At 40.2% G+C, this 21,167-nt stretch overlaps 1 protein-coding gene across 3 annotated transcripts in view; it reads left to right on the top strand.

Annotated features, from left to right (window-relative positions):
* ncana (neurocan a) overlaps positions 1-21,167 on the top strand; it is a 43,051-nt gene that overhangs the window by 9,139 nt on the left and 12,745 nt on the right. Inside the window, exons 3-7 of one of the 3 annotated variants that reach the window (XM_088396777.1) lie at positions 6,232-6,333; positions 7,697-7,837; positions 17,452-17,528; positions 19,518-19,721; positions 20,480-20,662. In XM_088396777.1, the coding sequence (XP_088252903.1) occupies positions 17,459-17,528; positions 19,518-19,721; positions 20,480-20,662 (457 nt within the window). In that variant the 5' untranslated portion in view covers positions 6,232-6,333; positions 7,697-7,837; positions 17,452-17,458. Of the gene's footprint in view, positions 1-6,231; positions 6,334-7,696; positions 7,838-10,838; positions 11,207-17,451; positions 17,529-19,517; positions 19,722-20,479; positions 20,663-21,167 lie in introns of those variants that run through there. The other 2 variants (XM_088396778.1, XM_088396776.1) reach the window with 2 other exon arrangements.

Here is a 21,167-nt window from a genome sequence, read left to right as displayed (position 1 = left end):
CCCATCACCCCCCAACCCCAACTGAAAGGGGTGTGGCGTGGGAGGGGGGGGGGGGGAGAAGTCAAAATCAAGTTCAACAACGTGCTGGAGAGACATTTCCATGACAATCCAGTCTGGTCCCGCATCCAGCACCCCCACGCTGCACGCCAGAGTCTGGCGTCAGCCCTGCTACACTTTCCCAGGCTCACAACAATACCCCCCCACTCCCCCTACCCCTGATGCCGGCGGGTCCTCCTCCACCTCCTCCTCCTTCTCCATCAATGCTTCTCAGACGAGCACATGGCCGCGCGTATGAGCCTCATTAAACAATCTCCACTTTGCTAATTAACATTCTGGAGTGGCTCAAGCTATACGCATGCATGCTTCTGGTTGTTAATTGCATTAGGGTACGCACAGGAATTGTATTATTGCGGTTTGTTCATTATTTAGCTGGCTGAAGTAGGCTACTGTATTTTTGAAAACATGCAGAAGATTTAGATGTTATGCTGCAGGACACACACACGCACACGTTTTTGTTTCAACAAAAAGCCAGTTTTAAATTTCTATTTTTAATCTTTAATATCTATTTTGGTTTACGCAAACGGTTTTTGTCCGAACCTAAAATCTCCTTTGCGAGGTTTCACCTGATCTACAAATATTCACGCGCGTGTATGTTGCTAAGCAAATTGTTCATGCATATTGAAAAGGTTGCAGGAGGGAGGAGGGAGAGGGGGGAGGATCTCGCCGGCTCCGGGGCCTGTTAAATTTGCCAAACAGGCCCCATATTGTACTGTATATGTGTTGAATAAACGAGCCGTAAAAATCATGCATGGTGTGATATGAAATAATAATAATGGGAAAAAAAATCACAATAATGCAGCTGTGGTGCCAAAAATGAAAAAAGTAATTAGAGAGCAACATTTTCTACTAAGCCTTACAAAATAAGCGTAACTTTAACATCTTATATTTTGACTCTATATATAACAGTGGATTCAACCCGTTTTAAAGCTTTCTTAATTGTCCCATTTCTTCAACAAATAAATGTATGCTTAACAAGAATTAGGATATGGTGTACGCCTATAAAATAGTCCACATAATCGTAATAATAAAAACATGTATGGTTTCCTTGCTAATGTTCTTTTCGTATCTGTTTCAATTTTCTATGTGAATAATACATGCTGTAGTTTGAGACCTCATAATTTAAGACATTACCTAATGATATTTGGGTTATTTAAACCAAACTATGTATTTTCATAAAATGGTCCACATTGGCGAAAATCAAACAAATAAACACATGGACAAATACGCGATTTGATTGAGGATGCAGGCGACAGGACGAAACAGTGACACCCTTTGGCGATTAGGCTGAACTGCATAGTCGAAACTATTTCTCTTGACGAGCCCGAATGTTCTGACCTGTAAATTTGCATTCATGTGGGAACTTTAACGCAGTGATTTTGATGATATAACACATTTCACCAAATTTTAAATATTGCAAGACAATTGATTGAATTAAGTGAGGTGAGTCAAACGAACTAAAAGATGCAACGTGTGCCGTCAACTGCTCAGACTATATTGTTAAAGCATGCTTTCGTTGATGATGATGATGATGAAAATTATTAGGATCATTATTATAACTAATATTATGTGTAATAAATGTGTATCTAATGTCTTTTTTATGATCACATTTAAAATAATAAGAAAGTCGTAATCCCTTTTACGTTATGGGTAACAATAAAAACATATTTTTTCTGATTGAATTGCTAATGGTAAAATAAAACAAAACAAAACATAACGTTTCGTGCTTATTAATGTAATTCAAGGTACAAAGTGTTCTTGCATCAGGTAAATGAATTGAAAACGAATTCAACACGCCCTACTTAAAACACGTCATTGCCATTCGGCCAATCAGCAAGTCAAATGTGATTCATTATTATTTATTCGTATTTAAAAAATATATATATATATTTGGAAATGTGTGGCGAATATGGAGTAGGCTACAATATACAGTATTTTAAAACTGGGACCAGAGTTGTTATGGTACAGTCGTATATTTTTTGCATGTTTCATGAACACTACTGGAAGAATTTGCGTTATTTTTTACAAATTTTTAAGAATGAGTCGGTAAGATTGATATACTACTCAAATGTTATTTCTATAACTGCCTAATCTGGACTGTGCGATCAACACTTGTTGAAGACGACTGATGACGTGTGCACAACGTAAAAGGTTGTTTCTTCATTTTTTTTCCCGCATTTTCCAGCGGGCAAATTACGTTTTGTTTTATTTATCTCTTGTGTCTTTAGTATTTAAAACAGGTTTGCTATTTAAACAGGCTAATATGCTGGCGTTTCATTTGCAGCAACAAAATGTTACTTTAGATTAGGTTTTTATACTCTAGGTTATTTTTGAACTTTTTAAAACACGCAATTCAAAATATAATTTTATAAATATATAGTAATACAATTATTTATATTATATGAAACAAATGACTTGATTCCCATGGAATAATATTAATAAACATTTCATATTATAATAGAAAAATGTAAATGGCAATTTGAGGTATTGTCCATACATTTAAACAAACCACATATCCAAACCACGTGTTCATGAATGAATGCACGAGATACAGGACAGTAACAAAACGAACAAACATAAGGTTGTCTGCACAACAACCTTAAAGGATGAGGTACGCCTTAAAGAAATCTCTTATAAGTGAATCCTCAAATAATTATTAAACCAAATACAGCTGGCTTGCTGGTATATTATAATAATAATAATAATAATAATAATAATAATGATAATAATAATAATACAAGCATTCTTTTCTTGAGACAGATTTAGACTGTTTAAATTTAAACACAAGCACATAACGTTCACAGAGTTCGTTGACATATCCCCCCCACACACACACACACCTTAAAGAAGCCTAAAAATAAACTCTCACACACACATGTGCACACACACGCACGTGTAAATCATATCTAATGATAAATGATCAAATACACACATAATAAATGATCAAAATGTGTCAAACAAAATCTAATGTTACTGTAACGTGAGTGAGTGTGAAGTTCTTACCCAAAGAGTCCACGGCAGGAGTGCGCGTGTGAAAGTGGCGCCGTCCTCGTGCCTTCATTTGAGTCTGCCGGATTTTTATGCAAATGAGCCGTGACACCACCCGGGTGCCCCCCAGTGAATGTGGGGGCCAAGGGAGGCCAACGGGGGCCCGCGTTCCCACGGGCCACATTCCGCCGCTCGCTCAAGTTCAACCTCAAAGCCGCCACTGCCCATTGGGCAGAAGATCAGCCCCAAAAGGCGTGTGGCTGCACCATGGGAGGGAGATGGAAAATTCAGGTCCAGAAAGTAAAAACCCTGCTACACTTTGGCTTTAGCCCCAGGTCTTTCTACTCACGCAGGTTGAGTAGATACACCAGTAGCTAAAGCCAAACGGAGGCAGTTTTTTTTTTTTACTTTCTGGATCTGGATTTCCCAACCCTGGCTGGTTTGACCAATTTTTCTGATGCTGTGGACACTCTGCAGACCATAGCTTGTGCTGTTAGATGTCAAAGGTCCAGAAAAGCCTACCAGAACAACTTGATTTTGGAGCGATTTCAGATGCAAGCCACCTCTCATTTAAAATGGCTTTAAAAGTGACTGGTTATTTCTGAATATTGCTTAGACCAGGGCTTTTCAACTGGTTTAGTCCAAGGGGGCAACATTATAACCAAGAAGTAACTCGGGGTCTACTGCTTTGGCGGAATATTATTTTATTTTGCACCAAAGGAGGATAGACCTATACAGGCTAGTTATTTGCTATTTTGGGAATCTCAGCTACATTTGACATCATTTGGATGGGTGAATGATTAGGTGGAAAAAAATTCTAATCTTAATTGACTTGAGGATTGACCCAACCACCTTCAAAGTTGAAGTCTATCGCTCTATAACCGAGCCACGCCCCTTGTAACTTTGCCTGGGGAAGGGGGAACCTGTTCAAATTTGCTGCACGCCCAGGAAGACAGAAAAAGTTCACACAATTAGCTGGAAAATAAATCAAGTCTAAATAATTAATCAATTTTATTTTTGAAAATTATTTTCCATTTTCAATTTGGCGGACCACCTGCAATACAGCCACGGATCTCTAGAGGGCCGCGGACCACCGGTTGACAATCCCTAGCTTAGACCACAAAGCATTAACAGAGCATTTGAAAAATATATATATTCTTTTAGATAAAAATGAAACTCACAATTATAACTGTAAAGTGTTGTGTGTGTTTTCCCACATACATGACATGCCAGTGACGTGTGTCTAGTCACAGTATAATTAGCTGGCTCGTTCCCAGACGACCGGTCCCACCTCCCTATGTTCCCGTATTTGCGCTCCAATAAAATGGTGTCTGGCTGGCTGATCCCACGACCCCTGAGGGAGTTGAATCCCTCACTCATGATTTGGTGTTCATGATCACTGGCAACTTTACACCTAGTTTTTTTCTTCTCGAGTTGCCCTACTGCCTGCTTTGTTGTGTACCTAAAAACATCCAAAAATAGACTGCACTAATTTTAATTGTCCTGTAAAATTATCAATACAAGTAACTCTGCTTCATATTTTCCATCATGCCCTGGCCCGTTTACTTGACTTCAGTTCCATTAGTCGACAAAATTCTCCAGTCAAGTCGACCTACTGTTCACCCGTTTTACAAGCTTGTAATGTACTTTCACGAGCTTCCTTTTACAGACGTCCTCAGCCGCTCTTAAAGGCCGGAACATCACCGTAAAACGCCACACTTGCGTGTTTAAAGCCAAGCACAAAGCGAGCAAAGCCATCAGCGAGCTGGGGAAGCGGCTTATTAAGTCATGACAAGTAAAAGGGCCGGCCAGGCCAGAGGTTAGATGACCCCGTGAACTCCCCATGCGAGAAGCCGGAGTGTGCCGCTGACCAACTCGGCTGTTGATGGACTCTCGGGCAGTGCATCGGCTGACCTGAGAGGTCGTTTGCCGGGCAGCGGACGGATATGTCTTTAACTAATCAGAATTGATCAGATGACCTTTGATGACATTTGGACTCGATGATGTTGGAGGCTCAAATTTAGCCCATACAAAGCAAATGAAATGATGGGTGCACAAGTGTGCACACCCTCGTCATGGACTTTGGAATTAACTAATACCATTTAAACCCATTTTAAATAGGAGTCACCTTTTCAACTGTGTCTGATTAACTCTAAGTTTAGCTGTTTTTTTTTTTTGCTTTCCATCAGAAGTCTGAAGATTTAAGTCTGACGACCTCTGACCACTATTCGGAGCTGTCCATTATTTCCTCATCCAAGTACCCGCTGACTCAACAAAACGTGATGCTAGTTAAAAAAACATGTACAAATATTGTATAGTGTGAGTACTTTTGCCACTTGTTGTAGTTACAAAATATTCAAGTGTAAAATTATTTAGCTAGTGGGTTAGCTTTAGTTTGTCTGGGTAGATACTGATGCTCAGGGGGAGCCCCCAAGCCAGCACGCTCATTTTTCATCCATCCTTCTGGGCTCCTGACAAGTCTGGGAGAGGCTTTGCCTCCGTGTAAAGGCAGACGAGGCGGCTGACACCTCCGTATAGTGACGTTAATTATGGGCATCTGCTCAAACGACCCAGTCGAGAGGCCATAGGGGCCTGCTAGGGTCCTTGGCTGTTGTCATAGGGATGGCGGAGAACCGTTGGTGGTTTGGGGGGGCCAGACAGAGACCCCGTTATTCTCCTGAGGGGTGGCCAGACATGACCCCCCACGATTCACCCCATTTTGATTTGGGTGGGAAAGAGCGAGCGGCCAGCCAGGAAGAATTGACTTGATGTCATTTTAGGGGCATTATTTTATAGGCAGCAGGCCAAGATGAATGATCTAAACTCTGGTTTCTTATTTATTCTTACACAGCACACAAGTCAAAATCATTACGTCACTTATTTATTTATTTATTTAGTTAGTTAGTTAGTTATATATTTATTTATTTAAAAAAAATCCCTTATACAGATACTCAAAAAGAAGAGAATGGTATCTGAATTATTTAGATTATTTACAATTAAATTTTAAAAAATAAAAATCATTCAGTATAATTATCTTAATTTCAAAGTTTCATACAATTGTCAAAATACTAGACTTTTTTCAACAGGCACACACCCGCTCCTCTATGCTTATGTTAATCACTGTCTGTGTTCTCTAATGCATTGTTGTGTTTTCCCACACTCCCTGTTTGCCGCATCTTTTGTCAGTGGGAGTAAAAGAAGATTGATGAATGGATGAGAGCTTGAGTGAGCAGGAGGGAAGGGCATTATAACCTGAGGAGTCCACTGATGCCCCCTGCTGGACAGACTGTGAGTATTATCTCCCGACATTGAACAAAGAATAAATGAATTCCACATTATTATTACATTGGTTTCAGTAGCAAGCATTACATTTTTCAGAGTATGTGATATGGAATATATGGTACGTTTAAAACAATAGAACAAAAAAAAATAGAACAAACTTTTAATAAACAATCTAACAATAAACACATCTCGACAATTGAAAGCAAAAATGCACGGTATAATTTGCAATGGTGATTTTTTTCCACAAGATGGCGATATAACGCTATTATCAAAGCTACCCATGCGTCATCGCACAACTTCCTTGGAGCTGACCTCCAGTCTTGCTTGAAATAGGGTTCAATATGTCAGGTAACCTCGAATAAATTATTTAATTTTTTGTACGAACATAACAATGTGTGGCATGTGAGCAGTTACTTGACTTTTATTGTCTTTGTTCACATTTTTACTTTGTATGTAGATTGTCCTTTATTCTATTCACATTTTTATATTTGTCTCCTGTCATTGCGATATCGTCATATTGGTTGATAAAAAATGTATGCCTGCTGAAACCCAATTACACTAACTGAGGCTGGACTGAGGCTTCATTGAGTCACTTTACCGTTTAATATCAGGAGGCTGCATGAGGCAATGTGAGCGAAACACACTCGGGCCAACTAGGGCGAGTCTCACCTGCAGCAAAAGGACCCGACAGCTCACCTAATTAATTCTTGCCTTCATTATGTTCGCCAATGATAGCATTAGGAAGGAGGACAAGTAGCATGACGTAATTAAACAAAAAGTGAATTAAAGTTTTATTGCGAAAACATTCCAAAATATGGCATTTGGAAAATGAGTTTCATTCAAGGGTAAAAAATAACCCAAGTGAGTACACAGAGGTGCATTGTGGAAAATGTTTTTGTCTTTATTGCTAAGGTTACAATTATGTTAAAAATCAGTCATTTCAGACAGGTGTAAAACAGTGGAAGGATACTATTCCGTAAAATCAGTGGCAGAGCTAGAGGGGTGGCCACAGGGGCACTGCCCCCCTGAAATATACTTTCTTTCCTCCCTCATTTTTATACAATTACATTTCCCACCATCCCACAACTCTCTCACACATTCTCATGGCATCCTTTTAACATATTTTCAAACACAGGAACAGAAAATGAACCCATGACATTGAATTAGTCGTTATAGCAAACCGAAATTGAGTCAGTAAAAAAGCTCAGCGACATGCAGTTTCTGTGGTGATGCTAATTAACATCAAATCTGTGGTGTGTGTGTGTCTGTGTGTGTTTGAGGAAAGTGTGACCATTTGCACAAAAGAAACAAATAGCCAAGAGCTTTGACAAAATCTGTTCTGTGTTTTTAAATCAGTTTTTTTTTTAAGGCCTCTGCCACACATAAAGGTTGAAAAGGACCATGATGGCTGAGTGGAACACCCAAATCACAGATGCTGCACAGGAGCTCATTAGACACACACACGCACGGAAATGCTCAGCCACACATGACCTGAATTTTAAGCACCAAGGTAAATCAGTTCATAATTGGGCATGAAAAAAGTGTGCGGGTGAGGAGCTGTTGTCTGTTATTTTGCAAAAATGAATTTTGGCTTAGGGGCCCTTCAACTGACCCATTTTGAGTGAGGTTCACTTCTGGGCCATTTGGGCAGGTTTTGGCTGTCTGACTTTTTGGGGGAACGTCGCATTTTAAGTATTGACAGGTTTGCCGCTGTTGAATTCTGTTTTCTGAACAAGCCTGGTAGAAAAGTCTTCATCTGAAAAGGCTGCCAGTGAATCTGACCAAAATGTTGACAGTCCTTTCTGGCTATAAATGGAAAAATTGCAAAAAGGTGAGACTTAAAGTCCGTAAAGATCTGTAGCTGTCAGATGACATGTCATTAGGCTAACACTTGGAGGCTACAAAAAGAATCAACAAAGCTTTGAGGATTGCAGACTTTCTACTAGGGTGCAATTTCAACATTTTCAGCAAATTTGTGGCTTTGGAATTTTGTTTTTGCTTGTTCTCTAGTAATTAGGGATCAATTTGACTTTGCAACAACAAGAGGAAAGTGGATAAAAGCTCATTTAAGTCAGATATGCTGCTGCACATAAACAGATATTCCAGAATGTTAGCATGAGTCATTAGCATGGCTCCCTCTAGTGTCATGTTTAACTACTACTGCACAGTTCAGTTGTGTTTAACTTTAGATAGTACAAGACGAAAACGAAACCATAAACCTTAAAATAGATCATTAACTATTGTATAAATAATTATAAAATTAGAAGTGCATAGGCCATTTTCATATGCTGCAAATATGCTACATTAGCGGTGCATAGACCATTAAATAATGAAAATGATTTCCAAGCGGGCCTAATGTGAACTAATGCCACGGTTATTTGCAGCGAAACTAATGGGATATTAGAGTCCTTATGGGCAAATGAATTTTTAATAATTTTATTATTCATTTATTAGTTTGCTACCTTAGCGTGACTGCCTGATGGTGACAAAAAACAATCAGAGATGCAAATAAATATTTCTAGATAATTTTCTCCTAATTTACTCTTGTTTTTTTCTAGCACATCAGCTTTTCTTAATAGAAATAGTAATTATATTAATATTGTAATATGTACGATATCAATGTATTTAAAAATATTTATGAATTAGCTGACTGATGTTTGGACAACATTAATGGTGGGTGGTTAGCAACACGTCTCCCACACTTCCTCCATTACTGGCCAGCCCACTCTGTCTCCCAGACAAAATCCATTTTATGTGGTTAACTTACTAGCTTGTTTGATCTCTTCACATTAACAACAACACCAGTAAAAACAAACCGTGCAGAATGAGACTTTCCGGCCAATAACAAGCGCGCACAGGCGCCCGAGAGTGCCGACACCAGGATCGAGAATTTATTATGCTACAAAAAACATCATTATGCTCTTTGTTCTCACTGTGGGCACCGTGTCTTTCTTGGCAGTGCTGTTAAGATGATGGAGCAGTTTTCCGTGTCATAATCCCGTTCCTCTCATGTCTTGCGTTTGCTCCCCTGATGGAAAGTGATTGACATTTCTAAAAAGTCACAGTGCTTCAAAAATAAGCCAAGTCTCCTTCTTGTGTGTGTGCATGTGTGTGGTGCTAATTGAGGACAGTGCGTTATACATTAACTGTGATAACATTTTTTGATTTAAAGAAGTTTAAAAATCATTTTTATTGAAATGAAGGTATTTGGGTCCTATTTATATGAATGCATGACAGAATTGTGACACTTTTTTCAGATTCTTAGGAAGTGTTTTGACAATAGAAAATAATATGCTCCAACTATTGTGACATGCAGCATAATGTGGTCTTTTTTTGGGAAAAGAAAAAAAAATCTTATGTGAAATATTCATGGTTTGGTTGAAGCGGAGGCTGTAGGTTGTGTTCTTTACAATATGTCGGCTCACGTGAACAGAGCTTGTGATGATATTTGAGTTGAACCAAATTTGAGGATGACTTTGATTTCAACTACTCGACAAGTCATCGTTTTTATATTTTCACATCTGAATTTGAGCACATTTGCTTTTGTAGGAAAGACAGCAAAAAAGAATAGCAAAAAGGAGTTTTGTTTCATCCACGCCAACCTGGCAACCTTGTCAGAGTCACTTGTTGGTGTGAAGTGGTTCACAACATTATTTTTGAATGGCGAATTTGTTCCGAAATTGGAGCACCTTTCCAAAATGGATAGTGTTCAACCGTCTGTATTAACGGGAAAAACGCTGTGTGGTTTGGGCAGCACAATGCATTTTAATGAGGTCTTCCAATTTGGACACCAAATTATCTTCAAGTGGGGCAATTACCTGCAGCCTTTTTTTCTCTCTCTTTTTTTTTTTTCTTTTTTTCTGTAGTGCACATTTTAGCTATCAGTGGCGCTATTAGGACTCCAAAAACCTGCCTCTATGACATGAGTGGAGATGCATTATTTAAAAGCATGCCGAGCACCTAGCAACAGCCTGCAGATCAACACTGGAGCAAATAACCCACTTTGCTACTTTTTTTTTTTTTTCAAGATTGCATTTTATGTTGCTTTTCTGTTCACAAGTTGAACATGTTACTGCTTTTCTTTATGTATTAGCTCATATATGCTTTTTTGGCTAATTCAATTTAGTATATCACTTTTTTAACCATTAAAAATTGCACTACAGCAAAATAAAAAGGGAACTGGACAGTGTAATTATTGTTGGGACAAGCTGAAAGTGACTCTTTCTCTAACCTGCTAAGCAGACTCTCACTTGGCAGGATGTGATGCCATTTTTTCATATGACATTTCTGCTGGTCGGAATGTTTTGTTGTTATTTGGTGTTCCAACTTGTCAGTCACATGAGGAGAGAGAGGGAGCATCAGGAGGATGTGATGAGGTTAAGCTGGTGGTCAGACTGACATTCTAATTTAATTCACAGACAGTGGCTCAACCTTTAAAGGTTTATATCGGATTATGGTCATATAAAGACACCCCCCCCCCTTTTTTTTTTTTTTTCACAACCAGCCACCCTCCCCCTTCCACCTACACCGCCACCCTCTCTCTTTGAATGGGGGCGCTGGAGCCGTCTGTCTGCCTGTCTCTGTCTGCCTTGCCTGCCTGTCAACCGTCTTTGTTTCAAACTGATCTGGCTTCTCTCTGGAGCACCCAAAGGTGGCCAACCAGCTCGCAGCCATCACGCCCCCTCGGGAGCCAGAAGATGAAGCGCCCATCATCGGCCACTCGCTGAAGTCAGGCTTACCGCAAAGTGCCGCAAAGTGCTGCTTCACGCCCGCTCCGTCGAGCTGCACCTGCAAAAGCTTTTTTTCCCCTTTCCTTCTTCTTCTTCTTACCCCCACTCGCACATTCCAGCGGATTGCATCTGTGCTTTGTCCCCTTGAGGTGAGTGTGAAAACGGCCGTTATTTACCGTTCCAAGCGTCGTGCATCATTGAGAAGCATTTAAGTGTGAGTTGCATGGTAAAAAAAGGTGAACAATTTAGCTGCACGTGCATACATATAATAATATCACTTGCAACAAAGTGATGGCTTCGATGAGAGCAAATTCAGTGATCCGTATTTTTGAATTATTTACAACGCAAAGCTTTTTAATACTAAGTGAAATTTACGATTGATGTAGTGGTATGCATAAAACATCAACTCTTGTAAGCGCCCGCCGCGCGCGCCTGTGTGCGCGTTCGTGTGCGGTTCTAGCCCATAGAGATTTTAATTTGAACAAGTTTTGAATGGGCGGTCCTCTCGGAATCAGATGGTTGGAGTGATGCGGTGGAATAGACATGAACAGATGTTAATGAAGTGTATTGTGTTGTGATGAAGTCTTATGTCACCTGCACATGACATTTAAGGACGCTTTACAACCTGCGTGCCCAAAGCGCTTCCCCAACCTTCATGACATGAAATAAAAATATTGTAAAAAGCGTAATCAAATGCATTTTTGCAGTGCTGCATTTGTGACTTCACCTTTTAGTGGATTGTTTGGTTCTTATTGCACATTATTTGTTGTTTTTGTGCTCAGGCCAAAGCCATGTCTAATATATGACGTCTGCTTTGGCGCCATCTGGTGGCGTGAATGTACAAAACATTCATTTTGTCCTGTATAGGTTTTTAGGCGACAAAAAAGTATTCCGATGGAGCGTCTAATTATTTTAACGGACCACCTCTTCACCCTAATCTTCTGTTAAATGGTGGTACCAAAAATGGGCTAATATTTTGAACTTTTACCTGAAAACATTTGAACAGAAACTAACTTCTGTGAATATTTGGAAACTCCAAATACAAAATAAGTCTTCACTTGCATATGTAGCAGTAGTTTGGGTGACCTTGACAAATGAGCCGCATTGTGTGACAATCCGAGAGCCCCTTGTTCTATTCCTCGTTCCCTTGGAGGAGTCTCCCCCCCTTTTCCTTGGCCTTGTTAGTGCACCCATAACCAGCTTGGTGTCAGTGCCATAAAGCAGGACGAGGTTAACAAGGCAGGCGCATGTACTGGAGCAGGAGGAGGTGAGGCGATCGTGTGTGTGTGTTGGTTGGTGAAGAGAAGAATGGTGAAGAAGAGTGGTGCTAAAAGCTGCTAGTTTACACCATGCATTTTTCATTCAGTCTGTGTGTGTGTGGAGCTGAGTGCACTCACTACTGGGCAGGATGCACGATACACTAGAAAGGGGTTCTGAAATAGTTTCTGAATGTACCATTACTTTGTACAGTACATTATTGTGTAATGGGTGAAACAGCAGAAAGGACATCGCAGTGCACAAAAATTGGATTTAACTTGTTTACCGCTAGCTGTTTTGAAAATACAGTTGCCAGTGGTGCATTTTGACTAACACCCAAATAATATTGGGTTGTGTGACAGAGGCTTTATTCTTTCACCAGAAAAATAAATATATATTTTTTTAGCTTTTACCATTTTTGTAGTTATCAGCTATAGAACATGGGCTTCTGGTTTCTGACTGAAAAGCAGAGAAAAAGCTTTTTGTGAAAGGAAACGTCAAACAGAACTTTACATAAAGAACATTTGAACAGCAATGAACAATCAAAATGAATGGATAAATATTTTCAGAACCTGAAATCATGTTAGCGGAGAAATCATGTTAGGGGATCGGTGTAGCCGAGCCGTCAATCATCTTCGCTTTGTGACCATTACCAGCTTCAAGCTGCTGGTCAGGCCACTGGTTTCTAGCGTGGATAAGAACGCAGCCAAGCGGCTCGTCCACACAAAAGAAACGTCGCTCTCTTTGTCTTCCCGTTAAAAGCAAGTTTTACTTGCTAAGTTTTATCAACCTGTTCTGTTTCGTGTTATATTCTGCTGTCACAGTTGGATGCTTTTCTTTTTTTTTTTTTTTTTTGGTTTTGTCTCCCACCATCACACTGCCTGAAACATCTCCTCTCAGCACTTTCAGTTCTTGTCTTTGCTGAATGTGTGAATATGAAACACACCTGAAGGACAATGCTTTGTTTCACCCTCTTCGGCGCAGTCAATGTTCCACCAGCGCAGCACATCTTAAAGTCAAACAAATGGTGGATCAAAACCAATCAGTGTGCTGCTGTCTTTTCGTCTGTTTCACTTGTTTTCTTTTCTTTCTCTGTGCTTCCCCGAGGATGCTATAAAATGTATTTGTGTTTGTGCAGAGCCTTGCATTTAATAATAAAAAAAAAAAATGATAAGATGGACTCGCACACCTGATGTCATAAGTGGCTTTGTCCCCTCTGACCTTTCACCTTTGTTCTTTGCAGCTTTGGGGCTCAGCTGTTTTTTTTGTGTGCATATGTAGCGATCCCAAACTGAATGATTTTAACCTTTGACCCTGCCGCTCAAACACATCTCAAGTTCAACCTTAAACAAGATCCTTCCAAAAATCGGATTTCTAATGTCACTTGTCAGAAAATTATATTTACATAAATTGAATATATAATATAATATATATTATATATTTACATAAAATTAAAGTATTTTAAACTAAAAAAAGTATCTTAACACTAGCACATGAAAACATCACTGATGCGCATTAGCATTGATGTTAAAATAGCTTAATGCTAGCATATAAGGCAAAACACCACAGAGGCTAATGAAAATTAGCCTAGCTCTTACGGTAATTATAAACCTTCAAACAGCTGCTACTTTAAGATACAGAGCAGCAAAACATACAAACAAATCTCGCAAAGATAATTCTTTCTGCTTTGTGGGAACGACAACAATTGTAAACCGATAAAACGGATAGTGAATAATGATGGAGTGCGGGAACACTACTTGAGTGACATTTGAGATAAAAAATCTTTATGTCTCCAGCCAGATGGTTGTCATAAGAGCTCTCAATCTTTGTCAGGTGTCTTGTTGGAAGTCACAAAAAAATCTTACACTTCTTCTGTCTTGAGAGCCTTTTGGATAATACTTCCATTCATTGTTTCAATAGATGGTGAATCTCATCTTGCCGTCCCACAAGTGCTTAATTGTGCCACTTTAAATGTGACCGAGGACGTGGTACGGAAAAGGCTGGACTTCAAAAACCTTCCATGGGCTTGTTTTCATGTGAAGAGCAACTTTGATGAGTCATTAGTTGTTTTTGCGTGTGCACGTTGGTGTGTATGTGACAGCATAATGAATGTGCACAAGAGATTAATAGTCTGAGTCATCCGAATTCACTGCTGTCTCTCTGATTGTGAAGAATGTTTTCATGGCTTTAAGAATATTCGATCTTTCCTCTCCCTGGAAACGATTGCGCCTGTTTACCACTTTTAGACAGCTAAACTAACTAGTTGGGTCACTCATAGAACTCTGGCACCATTGTATCTTCTATTACCATTGCTTCTTCCATATATAATTTCAAATTTTCAAGTCAAGATGGACCACTCGTGCCATTTTTGAATCGGAACAGCTTTTATTTCCGGCGGCTTTGTGAACTCGTTTTCTTTGTGAGGATATGACGAGGGGGTTGAAATGACCTTCCTTTCATTTGTCTTCATCTTCTCCTCGCTCTTTGTCTGTCAATCATCGGGAACTGTCAGCACTTAAAGAGTTTGCTGAGACATAATTAGGGAAAAGGGGAGGCGGGGGTGGAGAGATTTGTTCACTTATGAAGTAGTGAGGTACAAGACTTTAAGTTTGACTCAAACACAATTCATGCAAATGAAAATGTGCCTACATTCCTTTCCAAATGCTGTTAAACTTCCAAAGGAAAAGTCACAGGTGTCTCAACAGCACGCGGCGGTCGACATCTGTGACCATGCGGAAATTATTGGCTTGAGCAAACTTGCATTGAAATTTAACACAGACGCCAGCTGCCATAATGCGTACGTGTGAGTCTAAGTGGACGTTTGCACGTGAATGTAGAAATCAGTGACCTATCATGCGCCTCGTCTGCAATCCCAAGTGATGCTTGAGTAGAAAAATGCGCCATGGCCACAGGGATGAAATTGGGAGCAAACATGGCCTGGTTTAGTACAAAGTAAATGTCTAATTGCTTCATGATCCATATTGTATAAATAAATAAGTAAAAAATCACTTGGTGTGTATTTAAAACAACCCCATACTCTACCGTTCAAAAGTTTGGGGTCACTTCGAAAAGTCCTTATTTTTAAAATAAAATTGCAAATTTTTTTTCAATGAGGATTAACTAATGAGGAATACTGATTATTCTATCTGTCATTTTTTTTAATGCAATATCTACAATGCCCATTTCCAGCAACCATTCCTCCAATGTTCTAATGGTCCATTGGATGATCCTTGAAAACCCTTGAAAACCCTTGTGTAATTTATGTTAGGCTTCTTCCTACTCCTTTTTGAACAGTGATATTTGTTGTTTGTTTTTATTGTTTTTATTCTTTAAATCATGTTCAAAATAAATATTCATTCATTGATTTTTATGGAAAACACAAAATTGTCTGGATGACCCCAAACTTTTGAACAGTCGTGTACTGTTAGCATTAAGCTGTTTACCTTGATGCTAACAGCTTTTGAACAGCAGTGTACTGTTAGGATTAAGCTGTTTAGCTTAATGCTAACCGCTAAAGGCATTAGAGGCATGGCAGGTTCACCCGTAATGTGCTTGTTGGTATGCTGCTGGTGCTATGGACGTTGTAAACCCCCCCACTGGTAAACTTCTGAATGGATTCTGTCTACGGGCACACCAAGTGGCATCCATTCACATGCTTGGGGTCTAAATTGTGACGGCGGAGATCGGCCTTGCCGGGGCGAGGTTCTCGGATTCAAAGCTTTGTATGCGTCTGACCAAACGTCTGAGGGTTCTGACCCTGTCCAAAGCTTTACAAAGCACCACCCAGCGAGCGTAACCCACGGTTCAGATCTCCAACGCGCAAAGAGTCCAGCAACTCGCGACCCCAATCTGTCAGTGCCCATCACCAGGTCCAAATCCACCTTTCACCAGTGTTAAAGTGCGTGCCACAACGGGGGGTCTAACCCGCACCAGAACCTCCTTTTCAAGAGTCCCGCTTTGTTTCCATTAAAAATCACTCACGCGGTTCTTGTTCGGTGCTACGTGGTTTAGTGGGTGTCACGGGGGGTGATATACTATCTCCAGGGAATGTTTTTCTTTCGCCTCACACACTCCAATTTGAGATGGTTTTAGCGAGGCTTCACATGGTCGGAAAGGCTGACATTGTTGTGTTCATTTATTGCTAGTTGAATCGGTGTTGCGTAATCCTCTTTCAGAGCATTGGGGGGGGGATGCACTTGGAATGAGTTGCGGTTTCCTTGGTGAGGCTGAGTAGGCCTTAATGAATGACTTGGTGGAACTGAAATGGAGATGCAGAACTTCCGGCCATCTCGCCGTCAATTTCCTATAAAGATGCTCTTTAATAGGGTCAATCCACCCTAGACTGGTTGCTAGCCGCCCACGCCGAACATGTCAAGCTAATTCCTGCAGGATCCTCGTTCGTTTCGTTCTCCTTGAACTCTGGAAAAATTGTGCATGATAAAGCAAAGTTGTTTCTTCTTCAAACAAACTCCTCTTCATCTTTAGTTCATAGAGCAGAGAAGCTTCGGGCCACCATTCAAATCCTTTGATACACTCAGTAGATTAGTTTGAATGTGTTTCTGATCTCGGATCTTCTCAATGTTGAGTTTTTGAGGGAGAACACTGGTTGGGTGAATCTCTTTCTGCTCACTGGGAGGACGTCAGATGGCCTTTTGCCAAACTCGATGAGCTTTCATGCCGGTGAAGCTTTCCTAATGATGGACAGATTAAATGCATACTGGCTGGCCTGTTTCCCCTTGCCGCCACATCTTGGTTCAAGGTCACCTTGTCTTCAGATCTAACCTGGCATTCATACAAAAGGTCTAAAGGCAACTAATTGCTCCGGATGCAGAACTCCAGTGAACTGTGACTGCTTTAAGTTGCTTATCGTTTTGTTCTTATTACATTATCTCATTCCTCCCCCCCCCCCCCCCCCCCCAAATGAGGTACACTCCATTAACTTTTTTAGTGTTTTGTCAGCCATTATAGAGAATTTAGTCTGTAACTATACTGATATTCAGATGATGGAAAGACATTAATAATTATTTTGGAACAATAATTCAAATTCAGACCCCCTAATGAGTGTTTTGTCTCCAAAGTATCGTTTAATGTCTCAACTGAATTTTAAAATTGAATTGTTTTCTGTCATCCCTCTCAGGTCCAAGATGGCGCTTCCTCGGCATGCGGCCGGGCGACACATCTTCTTGACTCTCTTCTTATACTCTTTTGGCTTTGGTGAGTTTTCTTAAGATAACAACATGAATTCCGATCTCAAGAAAGATTTGATGGTCACGTATTAGTTGATCCAATAATGGTCACATTGACGCTGGGAGAGTCATACTCAATCGCCAGCATTTCAGGCCATTAGCATTTTTATGAGTGACTTTTTCCAGCACTGTATGCAGAAACTTCATGCAAATTCACTTTTCAGAATTCACCATCTTTGTTCGCTCCAGCAAGCGGGAAGGAAGTTCAACACATTATTAGATAAAGTTTAGACCAAGGACACCTTAGTGAGGACATGAGCGAGCTGTAAAATCTTGCAAAGGCATTTCAGTCCATGGGAAATCGGATTTTCATCCATTGCCGTCTTTCAAGGTACAGCCGGATTGGGATTCACAGACACATCTGTTTCTTCATTATTATTTTTATCTTATTGTGGCAGACATATAATTTCAATGTTGTAAGTGAGAGTTGACACGCTGGGAATGTTTGTCGACATACTCTGCGGGAGTGAGCTGGAACGTCTCCAGAAGCATTTATGCAATTTACTTCCGCCATCTGTTCATTTGCGACGCTGCGTGAAATTCATAGTTATGAACAACAAAATTTAGTCCAATTAAAGATGTCAAGGAATGCCAGATGTGTCAGAAAGGTTACGGGGAGAATATAAAGTATAAATTAAGATGAGGAAAGAATCAAATTGAGCGCTGTACATTCTTTTAGTCATTAATATATATATAATAATATAGTATATTATTAATAAGTCATTAAATTCAGTGTTGTACATTATTTTAGTAGTTAATAATAATAATAATAATAATAATTTAAAAATATAATAATAATAATAATAATAAAAGTAATTAATAAAAATAATAAAAATAATAATAATTTATTTTTGTAATGGTTAATTTTTGTTTCTTGACTTTTGAGTTGAATTTTGACTGCCGTCCACTGAGCCATCTTGGCTCAAAACGTCCCTTCCCCATCTTTTAGAGAACTGACAGGTCTGCTAAAGACAGCGAGTGTCCCTTGAAGTCACTTCCAGCACTCTTTCCCTCACCTTATTTGAACAATACCATCTGTCACTTGCATGCCTGTGAGTACACTTGGCAGCCAAAGCCCCTCCATTTCCATCATTCAATTTACAACCAGCTCTCTTTGTCTGGTCCTACCGCCCCGTCTTTGTCCGCCAGGCTCCCGATCTCATTCCGGCTCACGCTCTCGCTCTCGGCCTGCGTGGTTCTTGTGTGATTACATCTGATTTGAGCGGCGGGCCGCGGGGGCTCTCCTGAGCTCGCCGAAATGATCTCAGGGGGGCCTCGGCGTGTGAAAGATGTCCAATCTAAATGCAGATGGAAATATCCTCCAGGGATTTCCATCCGCTGTTTATGTGATTCCAAAAAGACCTTTTGTTTATTTGTGTATTTATTTCTACACACGCTGTTTCGCATGGGCTGGCAATTTGGTCGTTATCTCGCAAGGTACGCGCTCACACCAGATGAAAGACAACAAATAGGTTTGATGTTACTGTTGGATGTTGTTTGGCTTTTCAGGTGATGCTGTTGTCATGGCGACGATATTTTTAACGCGTAGAGCCACAAAGTGCGCCGCGGTGATCTTTAATCATTATTTTATGTGAATACAATGGGGGTAAATAGATAAACAAAAGAAGCGGGCAGAATGAAGATCACTTTAGCGTGCGCGTGCACTTTGCATTTCCGTAATGAGCATTGAGCTCCTTCTCTGGAGTGATGACAGAGGTTGTGTGAACGTTGCTAATGAATCCCCAATGTCTGATCAGCAGACAAATTGGTTTAAAGCCAGAGCTGACCCTCATTTATTTTTCTCTTCTACTACGGTACACAGAGCATTGATCAATGAGACGCTGAAATGCTTTAATCAAAAAGTATTGATGTGCTGGGCTCGGATGGATATAGAACATCACATCCTGTTTGTACGCACCGGATCTCCATGATGGTTGTTTTACAATCCTCTCTGCAGGTGATTCCTCCTCTATAGTTAACATGCGGAGGGTTAGCCATCCTACTATTCAGCGGCCGCTAGCAGGTGAAGCCGTGCTCCCCTGCGTCTTCACGCTGCCGAGCGGATCGTCGGCACAGAGCGTCCGCCTCCTGTGGACTCTCGTCAGGTTTCCTGCAGGCGGACAAGAGTCCCCTCTGGACCAGGTTGTGCTGTCAGCTGAAGGTAATACCCAAAAAAAAAAAGTCCACTTCACAGCTACAGAGCACTCATGGGGTTCGAATCTTGGATCTGTTTGGAATTGGCATATCCTAAAAACATGCATGATGGGATTAAAAAAAAAAAAAAAAAGTATGTCAATGTGTGCGTTGGTGAGTCCAGTCCAAATTTGTACCAAATTCAGCCTGGGATTGTCTCCAGCCCTCTTTAAATATATCATTTATTATACTTGTTATAATCCATCAAGGAAAAGTGTTATGAAAACTAGATGGATAAAATCTGTATTGGGGAATGTATCGACTAAAATATGGACAAAAGTATTGGGACGACTGTCCATTACAAAATATGGACAAAAATGACAAATTCCGGATACATTTATTGGGTAATTCTCCGTGACATCATATGGACAAAAGTTCTGGGACAACTATTAATTACAAGAGGGAAAAATGGAGTTGGCCCTGCTTCTGCAGCAATAGCCACATGGAGGCTTTTGGTCACAAAGTGTCTATCCTAGTTCATCAAAATTGCCTCTGCCTGCTTTACCTTGCTTTGTGCACACACACACACACACGTGAAAAAGTCCGCATATAAACGAGGTGTGTGTCGCAATACTATTTTGCATGTGGTGAGATCTTCTGTGAGAATGCGATTGAGAAAAAGACTTTCAAGGCTTTTGCTTTGTCCTTTTCTAAAAGCTGAATGATGATGTCAGTCGCTTGAGCTAATGCTGTCCGTCCGTCCGTCTGTCTGTGTCTCTGCCAAAGGTGACGTAATCAAGGTGAATAAGGCTTTCAGCGGCCGTGTCAAGCTGCCAGGATACGCTGGCAGTCCCCTCAACGCTACCATGGAGATCTCCAGTCTGCGTACCAACGACTCAGGCACTTACCACTGTCAGGTTGTCATGGGCAACGACTACGAGAGAGATGCCGTGCCTCTGGTGGTCTTTGGTATGCTCAGCGGCGGGCTTCATGACACAACACACACACAACAAAGGCTTTTATTTTCTTTGTTAGGATGTATTTTTTATATATGCTAATTATATATGCTAATGTTGATGCACTAGCAGGCCTGTGATTTGATTTTAGTGATGGCAAGAAACCAAGCACAAATATTCCCCTTTTTCTTACATTTGACAGTCAAGATTTCACAGCTGTACTTTTTGACTTTTATTGAAGTAGCTTTTATCAAAATTGTTTTTACACAAGTACAGTACTGCTTAAGCACTTTTGCCACCTCTGATTAATTAAGCATTAATAACATTAATTCAGCAAATCAGTCACATCACAATGACTGATTTGATTAATGGACTGTGAGGCTCTATGCAGCCCTTTTTTTTTTTTTTTTTTCATCTCAATTTCCACCTGAGTTATTGTGTAATTGATTTTTAATGAAGGCCTTTGGGCTGAATATCAATGATGTCCCATCAGGTTATTTATCTGCAGAACTTTCATG

Source organism: Syngnathus floridae, chromosome 14 (assembly GCF_059516105.1).
Source record: "Syngnathus floridae isolate MCC-2025c chromosome 14, RoL_Sflo_1.0, whole genome shotgun sequence".
Lineage (NCBI taxonomy): Eukaryota > Metazoa > Chordata > Actinopteri > Syngnathiformes > Syngnathidae > Syngnathus > Syngnathus floridae.
Note: the sequence above shows the minus strand (reverse complement) of the source record. Positions and strands in the feature narration are given on the sequence as shown.